General features: G+C 42.7%; 1 protein-coding gene and 1 pseudogene across 1 annotated transcript; one reads left to right on the top strand and one right to left on the bottom strand.

Moving 5' to 3' along the window:
• Positions 1-1,361: 1,361 nt before the first annotated feature.
• On the bottom strand, positions 1,362-4,894 carry LOC121827506 (TAR DNA-binding protein 43 pseudogene; annotated as a pseudogene).
• An 8,185-nt stretch (positions 4,895-13,079) lies between these two features.
• Positions 13,080-16,555, top strand: Tmco2 (transmembrane and coiled-coil domains 2). Its single transcript, XM_006995783.4, has 2 exons — positions 13,080-13,404; positions 16,156-16,555. Exons 1-2 carry the CDS (start codon positions 13,162-13,164, stop codon positions 16,468-16,470), a joined length of 558 nt encoding a protein of 185 aa, XP_006995845.1. The 5' UTR covers positions 13,080-13,161; the 3' UTR covers positions 16,471-16,555.
• The last annotated feature ends 3,554 nt before the right edge of the window (positions 16,556-20,109 follow it).

Raw genomic sequence — 20,109 nt, 5'->3', positions numbered from 1 at the left:
TAGCCTGGAACTCACAGAGATCTACCTGCCACTGCCTCCCAGGTGCTGGGATTAAAGGCTGCTACAAGTCGCAGGAAAATGTAATTGGAATTCAGCTACTATCACAAAAGCTACTACTTGGAAAAGTCAAGGACTTTTGCCTTAAGCCTTGGCTTAAGAAATCTTCATGATATTTTAGCTTTTGTATATACATATATATATATTAGCCGATTCCTGCAGTGATTTCCATGTATGCTACGTACACTTCCAAGAACTCATAACAGTATATTTTATCTGAAATACCTATCAAGCATCCAAGGCCAAATGATCTCCTGAATTAAGGTAAATTAAGCTCAGACTCTCCTTTCTTATATAGCCTTAGTGGTATTTATACTAACATTATAGACTCCTAACATTTATCTAACCACCTCTAGGAATGTGGTTTGAGCACATAAATTCCCTTTTTCTGATATTAACCGATTTTTAGCTCTTAGTTGACCTCCTTTATCATTCCCCTTTTGGGTTGTAAAAGAAAGCCTGATGGTCACTGCCTGGGGAAAACTCTTGTCTGCCTTTATGACCCTGTAAGAATTCAAACCTTGCTCTAGCTAGAGCACTGCTATTGCATGGGTATATAACTGTAAACCTCAGAGACTTAGAGAGATTTTTGAGGATTTTGACTGGAGAACTAGATGGAGAACTAGAAGAATGAGATGGGAGATGAGGAAGAGCCAGATGGGTAAGAATGAGATGAGAAAGACTAAGATGGGGCAGAACTAAGAAGAGAGAATTAAGATAGAACTTAGAGGGGACAGCAGATAAAGGTAGAGAGAAATCAGGCAAGGAAGGAGCTAGGCACGAGAGCAGGACTGAAGCTGTGTAGATTTTTAAAGTTCTTTATATATGCCAGTTATTTATTCCCCTATTGGATGAATAGCTGGTGAAGTTTTTTTCCCATTCTATTGCTTCACTCTGACACAATTCCATTTGTTGATTTCCTGCTATTTTTTCTTTTTCTGTTCGGTATTTGGAGACAGGATCTCATTACATAGCTCAGGATGGCCCACAACTCTCCCTCCTGCACTCTGTCAGAGCAGTTGCTCCTCTTCGGTTCACACCTCTCCATGGACTATGGTGCTCTTGGCACACTACTGCTCTATACCCTGTATATATAGCTGTCCTAGAAAGTCGAGCCTACTCTACTCATCCTGCCTAGTCTAAACCTCAAGAATGACACATTGTATTTGGAGGTCTGAAACCCCTTCAAATTAACTAAGCAGGATAAGTAGAAGAGTTTAAAACCTTTAAATGGAGCTGAGGATATAGCTCAGTGGTAGAGTACTTGCCAAGCAAGCTCAAAGCCTTGGGTTCAATCCTCAGCACTATCTAAAAGCAAGACATATTTGTCAGATTTAGTCTGAGCCAGTCACAGTAGCACACTCCATCAATCCCAGCACTTGAGAGGCAGAGGCCAGCCTGGTTTACATAGCAATTTTCAGTCCAGGCCAGGGCTGTGTAATGACCTTGTCTCAAACAAGCAAACCAAAATCAGATTCAGTCTAGAAGAAAAAAAATCATAGATCTGAGAAAGTTTCCTAAAATTTAAAATGCCAAGTATTTACTGTGTGTATATATATGCTCAGTCAGCCTCTGGGTAAGATGGTGTTGAATGGGATGTTTTTATTTTCTAGCATCCTGCTAGTGAGCCTGATAGACTCATATGAGACAGAACAACATAGATGGAAGGGAAAGTTGCACAAGAAATGATATGGGAGGCCTGGAGAGATGGCTCAGTGGTTAAGAACACCGGCTGCTTTTCCAGATGGACCCAGGTTCAATCCCCAGCACCCACATGCAACTCACAACTGTCTATAACTCCAGTTCCAGGGGATCTGGCATCCTTATGCAGACATACATGCAAGCAAAACACCCATGTACATAATTTTTTTTTCAAGACAGGGTTTCTCTGTGTAGCTTTGGCATCTTTCCTGGAACTCACTCTGTAGCCCAGACTGGCCTCGAACTCAGAGATCTGACTGCCTCTGCTCCTGAGTGCTGGGATTAAAGGCATCTGCCGCCACCGCAAAATAAATTATTTTTAAAAAATGGTGTGGGAACTAAAATGTGTTTCAATGTGAAGGCGCTGTTGAGACAAACCTGAGTCAGAGGTTAGCCAGGCAGAGAGAGGACAATCCGAATACATGCCAAGGCTTTCTGTGTGATGCAGCAGCTTTATCAGTGATGTGGACTCAGTTTGGAAAAAATAAATGGGAAAGAGGGGAAGGTTGGGTAAGTAATAGGGGCAAGTACTATGACTGGCTGTGCTCCATGTCTGGGTGAGGATTTTCTTTGAAGGCTCAAAAAGCATGTGTTGCTTGCATCAGTCCTACAATGGAAGGTGGAAGATGACAGCAGTCTGGTTAGTGACTGGGAGGCTGGCACCGAGGAGCTGAAATGCCTCATAGCAATAATCAAACCTTCACCATTGAAAGGTGTGTTCCCATAAATGTCACTCTTAATAATCACCCTCACCTACCTGTGTGGGATGAGTTCTTTGCTTTTTGCTTTTTATTTAAATCGGCTTTATTTAAGAATTTCTAACAGTGACAACTCGTACACAAAGCATTCAAGCACAGGAAGGGCACATCCCCAGCAAGCAGCATTCTTGTGGGTAGCTAAAGCATGTGTGACACCTGACAACTTGGAGACACCTGAGCATGCTGGTGAACCCTGCTTCCAATTCATTGTCACACCACAAGACTCACCCAGGTTCTCAGCCCATCAGCTTCAGTTTACACTCCCACACTTTCAGATCAGTCACAGGACACACAGCATACAGCATCCAAAGCATTTGCCCCGGGGTGGAGTGGGGGGGGGCGTACAAATACCATTTCATATAACACATTCAACTGAAGTAGGTTTTCCAAGAGCAAGGTTCCAACAGAGGTGGTTGTCCTTTGATTTTAAGTTATTTCCTATCATTGCTGTTTACATACTCTCAGGAAAGCTGTAGGATCCAGTGACATCATGTTTCTGCCACACTCTCCTTTTCTCACTCATATAAGCCGTTCATGCCTGGACAGCACCATCAATCCCACGCAGGGTTTCAATAAACTGTCCTCTGGTTCCGTATCACAGCCTTGGTGTCATAGGGTAGACACAACTCCATGAAATACAGAGGAGCAGGTGAAAATGGAGCACCCATAGTGATAAATTCTTAGGTGAGAAAACACACAGGAGTGTTCCCATGGCACAGTATGCACAGCTCTGCTGTCCTTGAAGTCTGTGAAGAAAAACAACCACAGGAACCAAATGCAATGACACCATGATCTCCCAAAAGGAGATTTTACTAAAGGGAAAAAAATCCATAGGGTGGGATTCAAATTAAAATAAAATAACACAGTTCTAATCCATGCTTTCCACGTTGGGCATGCAGGGGAGTCACAAGTCCAAGGGTAGAATATTTCTTAGAAGCCTAAGGCAGATGGTAGTGTGTTGGTTTACCAACCAGACACACAGCAGCTTACTTTCAGCCACTCAGTATTTTGACCCTTTATGTAACAACACAAGATTCCTTGATCTCTTCCTCTTTTCCCAAAGAAAAAAGTCAAAAAGTACTACTGAGTATACTCCACACTAAACAAACAAATTTTTTAAAATTACTACATATGATTTTACAAAGAGCTTTCTGTGAATTTAGAAAAATTTGAATTCTCACCATTCTATGAATGGTGCTCAGTCCCAAGTAAACACACAGAGGTTTATATTAATTACAAACTGTATGGCCTATGGCTCAGGTTCATTATTAACTAGCTTTATAGCTTAATCCAACCCATTTCTGTTAATCTATGTATTGCCATGTGTTCCATGGCTTTACCTGTGTCCCATTACAGGTTACTCCTCACTCTGCCTTTCTCCTCTCACTATCTCTCTTGGATTTTCCCACAGGGCTCTATTCTACTCTGCCGTAGGCCAGTGCAGCTTTATTTATTAGACAATAGGAGCAACACATATTCATAGCATAGAGAAAGACATCCCACAGCAGTCACTGCTGACATTCTGCAGTCAGAAGATAGAGAGACTGCATTTGAGCCAAAGCCTCCTCAGAGACAAAGCCACTGTCTGACCCTGCATTTGATGCCAGCCCCTAACCAAGACAGGCACCAGATTTAGCACCACTCTAGGAGCTATTTACAGAACCAAAGGTTGATTTGGCTCCCTCTGCATGCTGCCCTGGTTTTGGTTATTACCTGATGAGCCTGACTGCTTCTCAACTGGCCAACACACCCATCCTACACCCAACAAAGCCCATCACTGCTGTATTGATGCTGAGGGTTCCAAAGTTCATCCCTTCACCCCATATCACCACCCCAGTTATTTCCCAAGCCAACTCCACCCCCTCAACTCCTACCAAACCCACCCTGATCCCCGAAGCCACCTGAGTTACCACCAGATCTTCCACTTCCTTCTGTTTACTGCTGTTGGGTTGAGGCTCAGGTTGCATGTAGGCTCACGGATTCCTTTCTTTATCAAGTCCTCTCCACAGGGACTACGTGGCCCTATCACCTGCAGATGTGACAAAGGCCCTGGATGATTTGAGAATGAAGGCATCCACCACATCTCTGTGCTGACGGTACTGAGCCCTTCCACAGTGGTGTCTGCTATACAACACCTGACAAATATATGTGCCCTACAAAGGCTTGTCTGGGCTTTGCTTGGAGTTTGGAAGTTTGCCGTCACACCATTGTACATCCATCACACGTCACTAGAACATTACTTCCTCGTGGGCTTCATAGTCCATAAGCTAAATAATGTCAAATCCCTTTGATGGATTTGTTTTAAGATCTTTCTTGACCTGCACCATGAGAACTCCAAGAGTACCAAAAACAAGATTCTGTTCGCTTGTCCATGGCATCTCAATGCCCTGAAATCAGGTGTTTCTGGGCTGCTCTATCCACTTTAACTTCAAAGAAGCATTTCTCTCCTCCATTTTCCTTGGTGTCTTCAAGGCAGATGACAATATAGACTGAGTTCCCCAGTGAGCATCAGGGGCACACAGAACTGCCAGCTTGACAGCCTCTGACACCGAGGCACTCGATTCCTGTAGCGCAGGCCACATTCCCCTGGAAACTGACTGTAACCATAGACAGAAGACCTGTCCTGTCATAGCTAGGTGTGATGGCACATTCCTTTAATCCCATCACTCGGGAGGCAGAAGTCCAAGGATCTCTAAGTTTAAGGCCAGTCTAGTTTACATAGTAGGTTTCAGGTCAGCAAGAGCTACGTAATGATACCTTGTTTAAAAACCAAAGTCGGGCTGTGGTGGCACATGCCTTTAATCCCAGTACTCAGTAGGCAGAGGCAAGCAGATTTCTGTGAGTTTGAGGCCAGCCTGGTCTACAATGTGAGTTCCAGGACATCCAGGGCTGTTACACAGAGGAAACCTGTCTCGAAAAACCAAAAAACAAACAAAACCCCAAACCTGTCTCATCATCTTATGGCATTTAATGGGCTCATCATTCCCATCTTCTGCTACCTGATTATGTTCAGACATCTTTGCTTAGTTCTCCATTAGCCTATTGCTAGGAACCACAATGAGAAACTGAGGCAGCAAGGAATCTGGAAATCCTTTGCCTTGAGATAGCCTTGATGTGTAGTGTGGGCTGTGCTTTCCTGTCTCATCCTCCCAAGTGCTGAGGTTATGGGTGTGCTGGCATGATTCTTTTACAAAAAAAACAAAAACAAAAACAAAAACAAAAAAAATGACGTTGATGACGACGTCGACAATGACGATGATTGTGAAGGAACACATGAGCCACAGCATATGTGGAGGCCAAAAGACAACTTTGCCAGCTCACCCCTGCCCTGCCCACCTTTTTTTTAATTTTTATTCAAGAAAGGGTTTCTCTGTGTAGTTACTGTTGTCCTAGAAGTCACTCTGTAGACCAAACTGGCCTCCAACTTAGAGATCTGCTTGCCTCCACCTCCTGAGTGCAACCATGCCCAGCTTCTTCTTCTTCTTCTTCTTCTTCTTCTTCTTCTTCTTCTTCTTCTTCTTCTTCTTCTTCTTCTTCTTCTTCTTCTTCTTCTTTCTTCTCCTCCTCCTCCTCCTCCTCCTCCTCCTCCTCCTCCTCCTCCTCCTCCTCCTCCTTCTTCTTCATTTATGTGGTTATGGGAATCAAAGTCAGGTCACCAGACCTGCGCAGCGAGGGCCAGTACCTGCTCAGCCATCTCCCCAGCCCCCAGATGCCATTCTTTAATGCTTTCAGGCCTGTGCTTGCCCTGTTACAGTCACATCTCAGGTCTTATCCGGTTTACTCCTCACTAGAATGGATTCCGTGGTCAGTCACTTGTAGACAGTGAGTTAACACATCAGTCTTTTTACCTCCTCTTGTGGGGTATCCACCAGAGGAAACTGCGCTGACGTGGGTTTGAGCCAATAGAAAGTTGTTATTAGTCAGCCGGTGACTACACACGGTGTTTGGGATGCCGGTGTAGCCCCAAGCCTTTCTCAAGATGAGCTTTATTTTTTTTTTTAAATTTATTTCTTTTTGTGTGCTTACATGTATGTCTGTGTGAGGGTATCAGGTCTTCTGGAACTGGAGTTACAGACAGTTGTGAGCTGCCACATGGGTGCTGAGAATTGAACCCAGGTCCTCTGTAAGAGCAGCCAGCACTCTTAACCACTGAGCCATCTCTCTAGCCCCCTCAGGGTGAGCTTTTTAGCACAAAAACCATGTCCTGAGTTGACCTACTTCGGTTAACAAGAACAGTTAGCCTGAAGCAGAACTACAGAAGTTAAAAAGGAAGGTTAGTATGTTTAGAGATTTTCCCAGAACTATGCACTTTGATGGATTAGGCCTTTGTTTTAGTTCTGACAGGTGGTGATGCAGTCTATCTGCTGAATTTCACAGACTAACTGGTACGTCCATCATGGAGTCAGTTGTGCTGAGCTCTGAGGGCCTGTTACAAATCCTTCAGTCATTTTACTCTGAAATAGAATCCATCTGCAGCAGCAGCATCGACCCTCATGTGCCCTTGGCAATTCAAGAACCTTACCCTCCCCTCCCACCCTGCTGCAGAGACAGTATTTTCTTTCTTCCTCAGCCACCAGGCCTCTCTGTTCCTGCTCTCTGCCTCTGTCAACTAGAATGGATAAATCAGAGCGCCTACCATGTCTGGGCCTCTACCTGTATGTCAGACAATATCTTTTACCAATAATATTTGTCATAACCTTTCACTTTTAATGTTAACTTTATTTGGGTAAAAATAGCAAATATTTTTAATTTTAATTTTAATTGTGTGTGTGTGTGTGTGTGTGTGTGTGTGTGTGTGTGTGTGTGTGTGTTTTACTTTCGGGTGTGTCTGTGCACTGTGTGTGTGTGCAGTGCCCATGAGGGCCAGAATAGGAAATCAGATCCTTTGAAATGGGAGTTACAAATGGTTACAAGCCTGCATGTACATCTCTTCAGCCCTCAGCTGACCCTCTTTTTTGTTTGTTTGTTTGTTTGTTTGTTTTTGAGACAGGTGCTATGGGATGTCTTTCTGTATGCTGTGAATATGTGTGGCTCCCATTGCATAATAAATAAAGCTGTACCTAGGATGTACCTAGGGACCCCAGGATGACTGTGGCTTATAATAAGTTTTGGTTTTACTCAACCACTGGGCAAGCCTCAGTGAAACATTTCACTATTAGGATAAGAATTTGTAGGCCGGGCGGTGGTGGCGCACGCCTTTAATCCCAGCACTTGGGAGGCAGAGTCAGGCAGATCTCTGTGAGTTCGAGGCCAGCCTGGGCTACAGAGCGAGATCCAGGACAGGAACCAAAACTACACAGAGAAACCCTGTCTCGAACCCCCCCCCCCAAAAAAAAGAATTTGTACTGTATTAAGCTGATAATAGAAAAATAAATAAATAAATGAATAAATAAATAAATATGAAAAAGGGGGGAAGATATGGATCAACGAGGAGAGTGCTTAATGCATAAGCATAAGGATCAGGTTTGGATCATGTAAAGCCAGGCACAGAAGTGCACATCTGTAACAGCAGAGCTGCACATCTGTAACAGCAGAGCTGCACATCTGTAACAGTGGAGCTGCATGCAGCAGAGACAGGAGGTTCTGTTAATCCTAAAGATGGGATGAGAAAGACCACCGACCCAAATCATCATGGCCAAATTAATTAAAGTAAGCAATTAATTAAAAATAAATAAATAAATAAATAAATAAATAAATAAATAAATAAATAAATAAATAATAAAGCTGTTTTGGCCTCTGTCAAGAAAGCTTACAGCCAGGTGGAAAATCCAAGCAGAGATACAGAGAGAAGGACGGAGTTCAGAGAGACCCCAACCCGCTGCCCAAGGAGCAACAAGATGCCAGCAGACTGGTAACACCATGGCCACCTGGCAACATATAGATTAATAGAAATGGAGTTAACTTATAAGAACTAGCTAACAAGAAGCCTGACCCATAGGCCATACAGTTTGTAAATAATATGAGCCTCTGTATGTTTACTTGGGACCAAGTGACTGCAGGATTCGTGTGGGAGAGATTTGTCCTGACTGTGGGGCCAGGCAGGACCGGAGAAACTTCTGGCTACAGACAGGATTTCTCTGTTTAGCCCTGACTGTCCTGAAATTCTCTCTATGGACAAAACTGGCTTCGAACTCAAGAGATCCACCTGCCTTTACCTCCAGGGGCTGGGATCAAAGGTGTGTACCACCACTACCCGGCTAAACTGACCCTTCTTTATTGTGCTTCTGTTCCTCTTGTTGCAAACTTTTGGATTCTTGCATTCTTGCTTGTCTTGTTTTTCAAAATATGGAATACTTCACAAACTCTCCTGTCATCCTCGGATGGGGCTATGTGCTATCCTGATCACTTTAGTGTGTGTGCTGCCCAAGCAAGTACTCTGTCTGTCTAATCTGGCCACACAGTTTATTCTATTTGCATGTGAACTATCTTAGCTCATGTCACTCTTTGGGGGAACTTGCTGATTAGATAGGTACCAGGCAGGAAATTGCCGATCTAGTAATGTTGTGTGGGTTACAGTACAGCATGTACTGTAGAGAACTTTTATTTGTTCTTAATGCAAATCTTGTGAAGGAGGTGGAGTCCCTTTCTGTAAACACATGAGCAAATGAGGCACAAATATGTGTTCAGACTTTGAAACAGTGACAGGAAGTAAGCCCATTATCATGAATAATTAATATGTGCTAATAAAAAGCTTTCTAAAGGAAACCCCCAAAAGAAAGGAATTCTACAAAATTCTAACTATTTTCTGTACTTATCAAGAAAGCCTGGAGGGGTCCCTGCAGGTGTCAAACAGGGAGGAGAACCTCGAGAAGAGATAAGAATGAAAACCCTGTGCAGATTGACTTCGTCAACCACTGTCGGGCGGTGCCCTGCCAGCAGATTTAAAAGACAGTACAGTTTGGGGAAAGGTATCCAGGCAACACTCAGTCCAATTCTAGGTGCACAATAGAGCTCAAGGAGTGACTACCCCATGACTGTGGGTTCTGTAGCTAAAAGGCTTAGAATCTGGTGTAGTCTGTGACCTATAACAGAGAGGTCAGCAGGCTATCAAGTACCTGGGACATCTGCCCTAAGGATGGGTAATGTTCTAGGGAGAGGAGAGTCTGGAAAAACCCATTCTGGGAAAACAGGGTAATATCTGTCTCTATAGTAAAAGGCGGGTGAGGTCTGCCTCTACAGATAGCAAAAAGGTCACCAAGTTGTTAACAAAATCCACTCCCAGCCTTCTGCGCAGGAAAATGGGTATCTTATGTCCTCCATTGAGAAGAGGTCCCTGTGTGTTTAACATTTCTGGTTTTTCTTAATGTTTCTCTGTGAGTACAAGGACCTTCATGCCCCCAACATCTCCTCCCTTCTAATTTTTTAAGAAAAAATAGTGTCTGTAATAGAGGCCTGAGTTGAATGCATTGCTTCTATAGCCATTCTAATTAACACAGGCAAGCATAAGCAAATTATAATAAAAGCTAACAAACCACTGGGGAAAGGGGAACGCCATGCTCAGTTCAACATCTCTTGATTAATTCCTGCTAATATTTTTGCTGTGAACCAAATGGGTGTAATATGGCCTATTCCACATAAAGCTTTATGAACGGTCCTTAACATGGCAAAACAATGTCACACTGTCTCCTGTCATAGGTGCGTCTTTTACTGCCCCTGACAAAAGGCATTTGGATTCTGCATTGACAAGAGTTAACCCGCACTACGGTCATTACCATAGCAGTATCACTTTGGGGCCAGTCCTTGTTATTTCCCCAAAGTCTCAGCTTGTTAAGTTAAAGTTCTGATGTCTCCCCAACTTCTCAGTTTACTCTTCCTCTTAGGACATCACCTCTTGGTGGATTTGTCTTCTGCCTTCAGATGTTTCATTGTCCTGTGCTCTCTGGATGTCCTGGGCGGATGCATCAAATCAGGAGCCATCTGGGACTTTGTTTATTTTCTGAAAAGACATAAGCATAACCTCGCCCCAGTGTTAGAATGCCTGTCTCTTTCTTTTTATTTAGCATAGACTTTAGGTGTGTCTCCTTTAGGGCAAATGCTTTTGGGGAGCAGAAAAAGCATTATCCTTTAAAATGAAAAAAATAATTTAAAGTTAGCATAGCTAAATAGTACGAGAGGATTTAGGTGGTTGTAAATGCCCCCCTTTTATTTACTTATTTATTTTTTAATTTGCCAATTAAGTATCTGGTGATGTCATTCCACAATAGCTTGACCCTGTGGATAGTTAGGGATTTTAGTAACATGATTAATATTAAATTTTCTCAAATCATTTGCTAGCATAAGTAAGACCTGCCTTAGGGTTTCTGTTTCTGTGAAGAGACACCATGACCATGGCAACTCTTATAAAGGAAAACATTTACTGGGGGTGGCTCACTTATAGTTCAGAGCTTCAGTCTATTGTCATCATGGTGGGACATGGTGGTTTGCAGGCAGATATGGTGCTGGAGAAGTAGCTCAGATTCCTACGCCTTGCAGGCAACAGGAAGTGAACGGAGCCACTCAGTGGTATTGAGCATATAGGACACCCCAAAGCCCACCTCCACGCTGACACGCCTCCTCCAACCAGACCACACCCCCACTGGTGCCACTCCCTGTGAGGTTATGGGGGCCAATTACGTTCAAGCCACCACAGGACCATTATCATTTTTTTTTTTAGTTGTAATGGAACCTAGAAAGGAAATGGATAAAGAGCTATTTGACAAAGTTAAGTTTCTGATATGATACAATGGTATTTCACTGGAGTTTCCAGGGCCCCATGCCATCCTGGGGCTGTGCTGTGTAGCTGACTAGTTAGAGAGAGACATGGTGCAGGCGTGTAGTGCACTTTAAGTGCAGGTCTTTGCATACCTGACAGCAGAGAATTCCAAGACACAGACAGCCATATTTTCAGATGTCCATTCATTACTAATTATGCATCAGAAGTTTAGAATACTGTGTAAAATTTGTCTTTAATAAAGGACAGGCTCGGCCGGGCAGTGGTGGCGCACGCCTTTAATACCAGCACTTTAATCCCTGGCAGAGCCAGGCGGATCTCTGTGAGTTCAAGGCCAGCCTGGGCTACCAAGTGAGTTCCAGGAAAGGCGCAAAGCTACACAGAGAAACCCTGTCTCGAAAAACCAAAAAAAAAAATTAAAAAAAAAAAATAAAAAAGGACAGGCTCTCGTGAGCCTCCTTTAACTTCCTCTCTTGCCACAGTCTGATCTTTTATCAGACCAAGGGAAGGCATAAAACTAGGAAACAAACAAAACTCATGCAGTTGACAGTGGTCTTTAACTTTTAAAGATTTAAACTTAAGGCTTTTAAGATCCAGTATCTTTAAATTTTAGGACAATTTTGGTTATGAGCTAAAGAATACCTTTTTACTAGGTAACAGAATATTTAGAAGTACCTGAGAAATAATCATAGAAAACCCTGCAGTGCAAAACAATTTTATTTTTCTATGCAAGCATGAAAGTACCTATTCAAATGATATTATAAATGAAAAAAATTGTGAACAATATCAAAATGTAACAGTTCCATGGAGGAAGATTTTTTTGTTTTGTTTGTTTTTCAAGACAGGGGTTCTCTGTGTAGCCTTGGCTGTTCTGGAGCTTAGACTGTAGACCAAGCTGGCCTGCAATCTACAAAGTGAGTTCCAAGACATACAGACCTGTTACACAGAGAAACTTTGTCTTTCTCAAAAACAAAAACAAACAAACAAACAAACAAACAAAAAAGCCCTTTCTAAATGTTATCGCCTTCAAATTTCTCTCAGCCTTAATGTACTTGGGCTTTCTTGTTCAGAAAAAAAGTAACTGCTACCCTGTGTGGAAGTATTGAAAATGTTCTCTATGGGAACTATCTAAGAAGTACTGATGTGGCCATTAAGAACACTGGCTACTTCTTTAAAGGACTTGGATTGGATTCCCAGTACCTACACGGTGGCTTACACGTCTGTAACTCCAGTCCCAGGGGACCCAGTGCCCTCTTTTGGCCTATGCGGGCACATGGTGCACTGACATACATGCAGGCAAAACACCCATCCACGTTAAAAATAAATAAAAAATCAGGCTGATCAAGCAAGTCACGAGAAGCAAGCTAATAAGCAGCATGCCTTCATGGCCACCACTTCGGTTCCTTAAGTTCCTGCCCTGACTCCCCTCGATGATTAATCTGCTGGATGAAATAGCCCTTCCCACCTCCACTTGCTTTTGCTCATGTTCTTTATCACAGCAATAGAAACCAAATGAGGACAGCTACCATGGCCTGTTTCTGTAGTGCTTGGGGTCAAACCTTGGGCTTTGTGTGTAGTAGGCAAGAACACTAACAACCGAGCTGTACTCCTTGCCCCAACTGTCCCCATTTTGAGTGATCCTGGCTGCTTTATCAGATGAGGCAGACCCAGGGTGTTCTGTGTCAGAACCAACACTAGCTAAAGACCGGAGCTAACAGTAGGAATGAACTGAAAACACAGGCCAGCGCCTGCTTGCTCTTGAGTAAGAAGGGTCATTGGTGAGTGGAAAGAAGCTGAGCCTTCGGAGTGGTGACATCACAAAGCACAGCTCACAATGGTTCCAGAACACCTGCGCTCCCTGAGCGCTTTCCCTAATTCATGTCTAGATTCCTGAAGCCTCTGCACATGTAGTTCCTACAGCTGCCGTTTTAAAAAATGCCAACATCTCCAACGGCAACTTCTTCCTGGGACAACCTCTTAAATGCTGTTGCTCGCAGCTCGATATGGAATTGGTTACAAGCAACTTTTGTGGGAGAGACTAGTGTCCCTCCGCCAACAAATTTGGGGATACTAGATAATCTCGCGCCAGCTGTGCAAGTCATCCTAGGGATTTTCTTTTTGGCTTTGTTGGCAATTGGATTATTTGCCTTATGGAAACGAAGCGTTCGATCAATACAGGTTGTATTCGTATAGAGAAATTTAAGTCTTTTGGGGAGGGGGGCGAGTTTTTTTGTTTGTTTGTTTGTTTGTTTTTTGTTTTGTTTTGTTTTTGTAGTTCTAAGACAGGTGGTAGTTTAGGCCGGCCTTAAACTCACTGTGGAAGAAGGCTGGCTTCAATCTGTGGTCCTCCTGCTTCATTAATCCTCACTCCAAGCTCTCACCCTGAGGTCTGACACACACCACCATTTCCAACTAAAAAGTCAGTACTGACTGACTTTCATATTGCCGTTACTCAGTTTTGTAAGTCCATGTAAAGGATCAGGGAAGGAGGGAGGTTAGTCATTGTCTCTGCCTCTCGAGCTGGTTGAAAGTATGCTGTCCTTGAAAACCTCTACCAACTAGGTTGTGAGCATAAAAACACTTTCTCATAATGGTATGTGGCTTGTCTCTATTATAAAATAGATTTGGACAAGTTCATCACTTGAGAAAGTCATCTGAGTCCAAACTTAATTGATCACTTGTCTCTGAGAGCCTACCATGTTCAAAGGATAAACACTGTGGGACAACTAGGCTCTCGTGTGTGTGTGTGTGTGTGTGTGTGTGTGTGTGTGTGTGTGTGTGTGTCTTCTTTGTATTGCCATGGATTTTTTCTGCCTTTTCTCTTTAACTGATAGGGAATTATGAGTTCAATCATCACAGTGCTAAGCCCCAGAAACATACAGGGCCTTTTTGGTGGAATAGAAATTTAACAGGCTGGGATTATAAGGAACATTGGGAATTTGTGTAATTTTGTCTAACCTTCAGTAACAATAATAGCTCACCAGGCAGTAGGGGCACATGCCTTTAATTCCAGCAGGTGGATCTCTGACTTCTATAGAGTGAGTTCCAGGATAGACAGGCTACACAGAGAAACCCTGTCTCGAAAAACCATAATAATTAATAATAATAAAATAACTCATTTATAGCATGGTTCTCAGTGTTTTGGGAAATCTTAATAACTCCATATTTTCACATGAGAAGTGAAGAAAGTGAGGTGAACAAAGACTCAATGGAAATTTAAGTAGATAAATTTAAAGAGGGCTTTTGTTTTGTTTTGTTAAGAAGGACCCCTGGAGCTTAGGCTGACCTCAGATTCGCTAGATAGTGAAAGCTAACACTGGACCCTTAGCTCTCTCATTCGACCTCTCAGGTGTGTGAATTATAGACAGTCGTGAGGATGAGAGCTTTCTTAAAGGTCTGTTTGATAAGTATACAGAGAAGCTATTACTGGATCATTTTATAGCTTTTCCATTTAGGAACCATGGTTGAATGCACATTCAAGTTTAAGTTCAGAAAGCACTGCATAATAGGCAGGCCAGGGATTATCATGGCCACTTTGGAAGTGGGGTAACTTAGTTCCTGTCCAAGTTCATAGGGTTTTGTTAGAGCTGGGAGAGCTGGTATTAGAACCCAATTTTCAGGATTTCAAATTTAGTTCTTATTCAAAAGGTTATATAATAGAATCCAACAAATAACATAAGTCATCAATACAAGATTGTGTGTGTGCACACTCACATAAACACATTTCAGTTACCTAATACCAGAGTGTAAAATAAGATCACACACTTTCTAATTTCGTGAAATCAGAGAGATGAGCTTTCAGACTCTTGGGCACTTGAGGCAAAATCACAAAAACAGAAATCAGATGTGGCGATGCATGACTGTAATTCTATTGTTTGGAAGGTGGGGTGGGTGATTAGAAATTTAATAGCAAGTTGGAGGGTCAGCGTGGGATACATGAGACCCTAACTCTAAAAGAAAAGAAAAAGAAAAAAATGGGGGAAAGTGCACACACAAAAAGGAGCAATACACCAGAATAAGTAGCTGTGTGGGCTCAGGAGTCAGGCTGCTTGGTGTACATTTTTGTGAACTATCTGCTCTGTGAACTGAGATCACTCATTGGACCTCTGTCCCATTTCCCTTGTCTGTAAAATGGGCTTAGTAGAAATGCCTTATAGGGTTGTGGTGACTTTTAAAGGAGATAGAGTGTGTAGCAAGTTTAATCCATGTGTATTCAATAAGCAGTGTTAATTGTTATAAGGAAAGAAATTTATGGGTTTGTTTTTATCCTACCAGGAATCTATTCTAACATGTTAAAGCAATTTTTCTGTTACCAATGTCTTAGTTTGGGGGACTGTTAGCTGTGATGAAACACCATGACCAAAGCAACCTGGGAGGAAAGGGTTTATTTGGCTTATGCTTCCACATCACTATTCATCATGGAAGAAAGTCAGGACAGGAACTCATGCAGGACAGGAACCTGCAGGCAGGAGCTGATGCAGAGGCCATGGAGGAAACCTGCATGTAAGTGGTATATCTATATACATGCAAGCAAAGTACTCATACACATAAAATAAAATATGACTTTAAAATGTCTTTTAAAAGTTTAAAAGTAGGTGTGAAGGGGCTGGGGAGATGGCTCAGAGGTTGAGAGCACAGATCCAGAGGACCTGAGTTTGATTCCCACTAACCACAGGGTGGCTCCCAACCATCTGTAGTAAGATCTGGTACCCTCTTCTGGCCTGCAGGCAGACATGCAGGCAGAACACTGTATACATAATAAAATAAATCTTTTTAAAAAAAAGTAGGTGTGAAATGTTTTGTTAAAGGGAAAGCTTAGCTTAGGAATGAGGAATTGTTACTAGAAGATTTCTGTTCTATTTTGGGTGTGTAGCTGCCTGTGACTTTTCATTCACACAACCAAGTAACACTTGTCTTGTTTCATTTTAGAAAATAGTGGTGTTTGTGATCACACTCTACCAACTTTACAAGAAAGGCTCAGATTTTTTTCAGGCTTTGCTAGCCAACCCAGAAGGAAGTGGTCGCCCGATTCAAGACAATAATATCTTCCTGTCGTTGGGTCTGCAAGAGAAGATTTTGAAAAAGCTTCAGATGGTGGAAAACAAAGTGAGAGACCTGGAGGGCATGATCGTGGCCCAGAAGCCTGCCATGAAGCGGGACTGCTCCTCGGAGCCCTACTGCAGCTGCTCCGACTGCCAGAGTCCCTTACCCACATCAGGGTTTACTTCCACGTCCGAAATGTGATGGACTCCAGTCTTTTCCAGAAAAGCACTGCTTCCCTCGTGTGTGCAGTGGTGTATCAATAAAATAGAGAACTATATTGAATTTACCCTGCCGAGATCTGATTCCCTCTTCAGGAGGGCCCAGCATCTACTCGGTGGGTGGTGGAGAATGTGGAGTGATTATAGTTGAGAATGTCTCTGAGCCTGGCGACTGTGGCTTGCTGGTAAGTCATTTGCCTGGCACAGACAGGTATGGTGCTAATTCAGCAGGCTGGGGACCTTCTAGTAATGCAAGAGAGCCATGGGATACCCTAGAGCTAGAGTTACAGGGAGTTGCGAGTCAGCGTGTGGGCACTAGAAATCAAACGTGGGTCCTCCCCAAGAGCAACAAGTGCGCTTAAATGCTGAGCCCCTCCGTGCATCCCCAAGTGTGCTCTTCCTTTTATAAACTGTGATTTGCCTCGGCGCATCTATCTCATTAGCAGATTGGTGATAGAATTTTACCATTTATGTTGATACATTATAAAAATTTATAATTGTTTTATTTGGATCAGCTATTTATAAAAATTGTAATGACAATCAAAAGAATTCTAATTTGTTTGTTTGTTTGTTTTCAAGACAGGGTTTCTCTGTATAGTCCTGGCTGTTCTAGAACTTGCTTTGCAGACCAGGCTGGCTCTTGAATTCACAGAGATCCACCTGCCTCTGCCTCCCTGAGTGCTGAGATTAAAGGTCTCATTTTGATTAGCTATACAAAAAAATAATTTTAATGATAGTTCGGAAGAATTCTAACAGAATTTCTAGTTACAGAGATTTTTTTTTAATTTTTTACATCAGGTCTTTGCTGTGCAGTCTAGACTGGCCTCAAGTTCGCTATCTTCCTGTCTCTGCTTCTCAGGTGCCACAGTTACAGATTTGAGGCCAACCTGGTCTACACAAGTTCCAGGTCAGTTGGGGCTATAAAGCAAGAATCAGTCTCAAAAAAGTTTATTGTTTTGCAATATGTTTTTATGTAAATGTAATGTATATTTTACAATATACTTTTTTTTACTGCACAGAGAGGAATTTCTTTTGTTTGTTTATTTTTTTCTCTGAGACAGAATTTCTCTATATAGCTCTGGAGCCTGGCCTGGATCTCGCTCTGTAAACCAGGCTGGTCTCGAATTCAGAGATCCACCTGCTTCTGCCTCCCGAGTGCTGGGATTAAAAGTGTCCAGCTGAGAGGTTTTAAAAATAGAAAAATATTACATTTGCACACTCTAGGAAAGTACAATCTATTAATATGTATGGCGATAAGAACAATGTTGGGGCCCTGATCTATGTTGCTCTCCACCTTGGTCATTGAAGCCTGCTGCTGCTTCCTCCTCCTTTTCCCTCTTCTTCCTCCTCCTTCTTCTTTTCTTCCTTTTTCAGGTTTATATATTTTATGTATATGAGTGCTCTGTCTGTACATCTACATGCCAGAAGAGGGTCCCATTATAGATGGCTGTGAGACACCATGTGGTTGCTGCAAATTGAACTCAGCACCTCTGGAAGAGCAACCAGTGCTCTTAACCTCTGAACCATCTCTCCAGCCCCAGAGAAACTTCTTTTTCTTTCAGTGGGCATCCATTAATACAGAGACTTTTGATTGGTCAAAGTACTGAAAATAAGTTCCTATGAGTGTTTAGCTCTAAATAGGACTCATCTATCACCACCCTGACCTTGAGATTCAGGGAACATTGAAGAAGAGAGAGCCAGAGATAGGAGGGTATTATAAAATGCTTTCTGCAGACATGACATGTTCATTGCGCTCATGAACTCACAGCAGCTACAATCACCTATACAAGATCAATTACAGTCAAAATTCTAGTATGAATGAGGGTGAGTCACCAGGCCTCACTCTTAGCTGAGGAGTTATTGGCACTTAATGGCTGCTGTGGAACAGAGAATCATTTTCCTTTGGAAGTGTGGCCACCGGTAGATTGCCTGGGTACTAGTACATGGCCCACACTCACACACGTACAGGCAACAATAATTGGACTCAAAAGGAAGAGGAATCAGACCTAGTGACATGGGCCTTTAATTCCAGCACTCTAGAGTCAGGGGTCCATGGATCTCTTTGAGTTTAAGGCCAGCAAGGATGACCAGGATCTCACTATGTAGCTCTGGCTGGCCTGGGACTCATTATGTAGAGTTGTACATAATGTACAACTGTAGGCTGACCTCAAACTCACAGAGATCTGCCTACTTCTGCTTCCTGAGTGCTGGGATTAAAGGCCTGTGCCACTTACCCTGTTGTGGAATACTAGTTGAAATTGTATTATAGTTGTTTATGCTGTGGAATATTTGTTTAATGATGCAAAGATATGTTGCATTCTTTTACGTTGCATTTGTTTAACTCTGTAAAGCTGTGTTACTTTGTCTAAAATGCCTGATGGTCTAATAAAGAGCTGAATGCCCAATAGCTAGGCAAGAGAGAGGGACAGGCCAGAAAAGAAGGAGAGGAGGACACCAGGGGCCAGCCACACAGTCACACAGCCAGCCATGGAGTAAGAAGGAAAGAAAGCTATATAAAGGAAGGTAAAAAAAAGTCCAGAGGCAAAACATAGTTAGAAAGAAACAGGATAGGAGCCTGGAGATGGCTCAGCAGTTAAGAGCACTGGTTGCTCTTTCTGAGGTCCCGAGTTCAATTCCCAGCAACCACATGGTGGCTCACAACCATTTGTAATGAAATCTGGTGCCCTCTTCTGGCCTGCAGTCATAAATGCAGGCAGAACACTGTATACATGATAAATAAATCTTAAAAAGAAAAAAAAAAAGAAGAAACAGGATAATATAATTTAAGTTACAAAAGCTGGCTAAAAACAAGCCAAGCTAAGGCCAGGCATTCATAAGTATTTTTTTTGGGAGCTGGGTGGCAGACCCCCTAAGAGTAAAAACCAACTACAATATCCTGCTCTGATTGTATACATGTTTTTATTTATTTATTTATTTATTTATTTATTTATTTATTTATTTATTTATTTATTTATTGAGACATGGTCTCTATGTAGCCCTGGCTGTCCTGTAGCCCTGGTTGTCCTGGAGCTCACTCTGTAGATCAGGCTGTCCTCCAACTCAAAGAGATCCTCCTGCCTCTGTCTCCCAAGTGCTGGGATTAAAGTGTGTGCTACCACGCCTGGAACCTGTATACACACTTTTTTTAGCTATCAATGAGCCAAGTTTAGTGGTGCATGCCTTTAATCCCAGTACTCAGGAGGCAGAAGCAGGCAGATCTCTGTGAGGTCAAGGCCAGCTTGGTCTACAAATTGAGTTCTAGGAGAGCCAAGGCTGTTTCAGAGAAACCCTGTCTCAAAACCCTCCCACTAGAAAGCTAGAGATGGGGGCTGAAAACAGATATGGAGATGGGAACAAATCGTTTACTCCCTGTTTAAAAAGAGAACAATCTTGAAAATCTAGGAGTATTTTCTTTTTCTTTTTTTTTCTTTTTTTTGTTTTTGTTTTTTTTTCGAGACAGGGTTTCTCTGTGTAGCTTTGTGCCTTTCCTGGAGCTCACTTGGTAGCCCAGGCTGGCCTCGAACTCACAGAGATCCGCCTGGCTCTGCCTCCCGAGTGCTGGGATTAAAGGCGTGCGCCACCAACGCCCGGCCTTAGGAGTATTTTCTAATGGACGAGGGTG

This window comes from Peromyscus maniculatus, chromosome 2 (genome assembly GCF_049852395.1).
Source record: "Peromyscus maniculatus bairdii isolate BWxNUB_F1_BW_parent chromosome 2, HU_Pman_BW_mat_3.1, whole genome shotgun sequence".
Lineage (NCBI taxonomy): Eukaryota > Metazoa > Chordata > Mammalia > Rodentia > Cricetidae > Peromyscus > Peromyscus maniculatus.
This window is presented reverse-complemented; position numbering and strand designations above follow the sequence as displayed.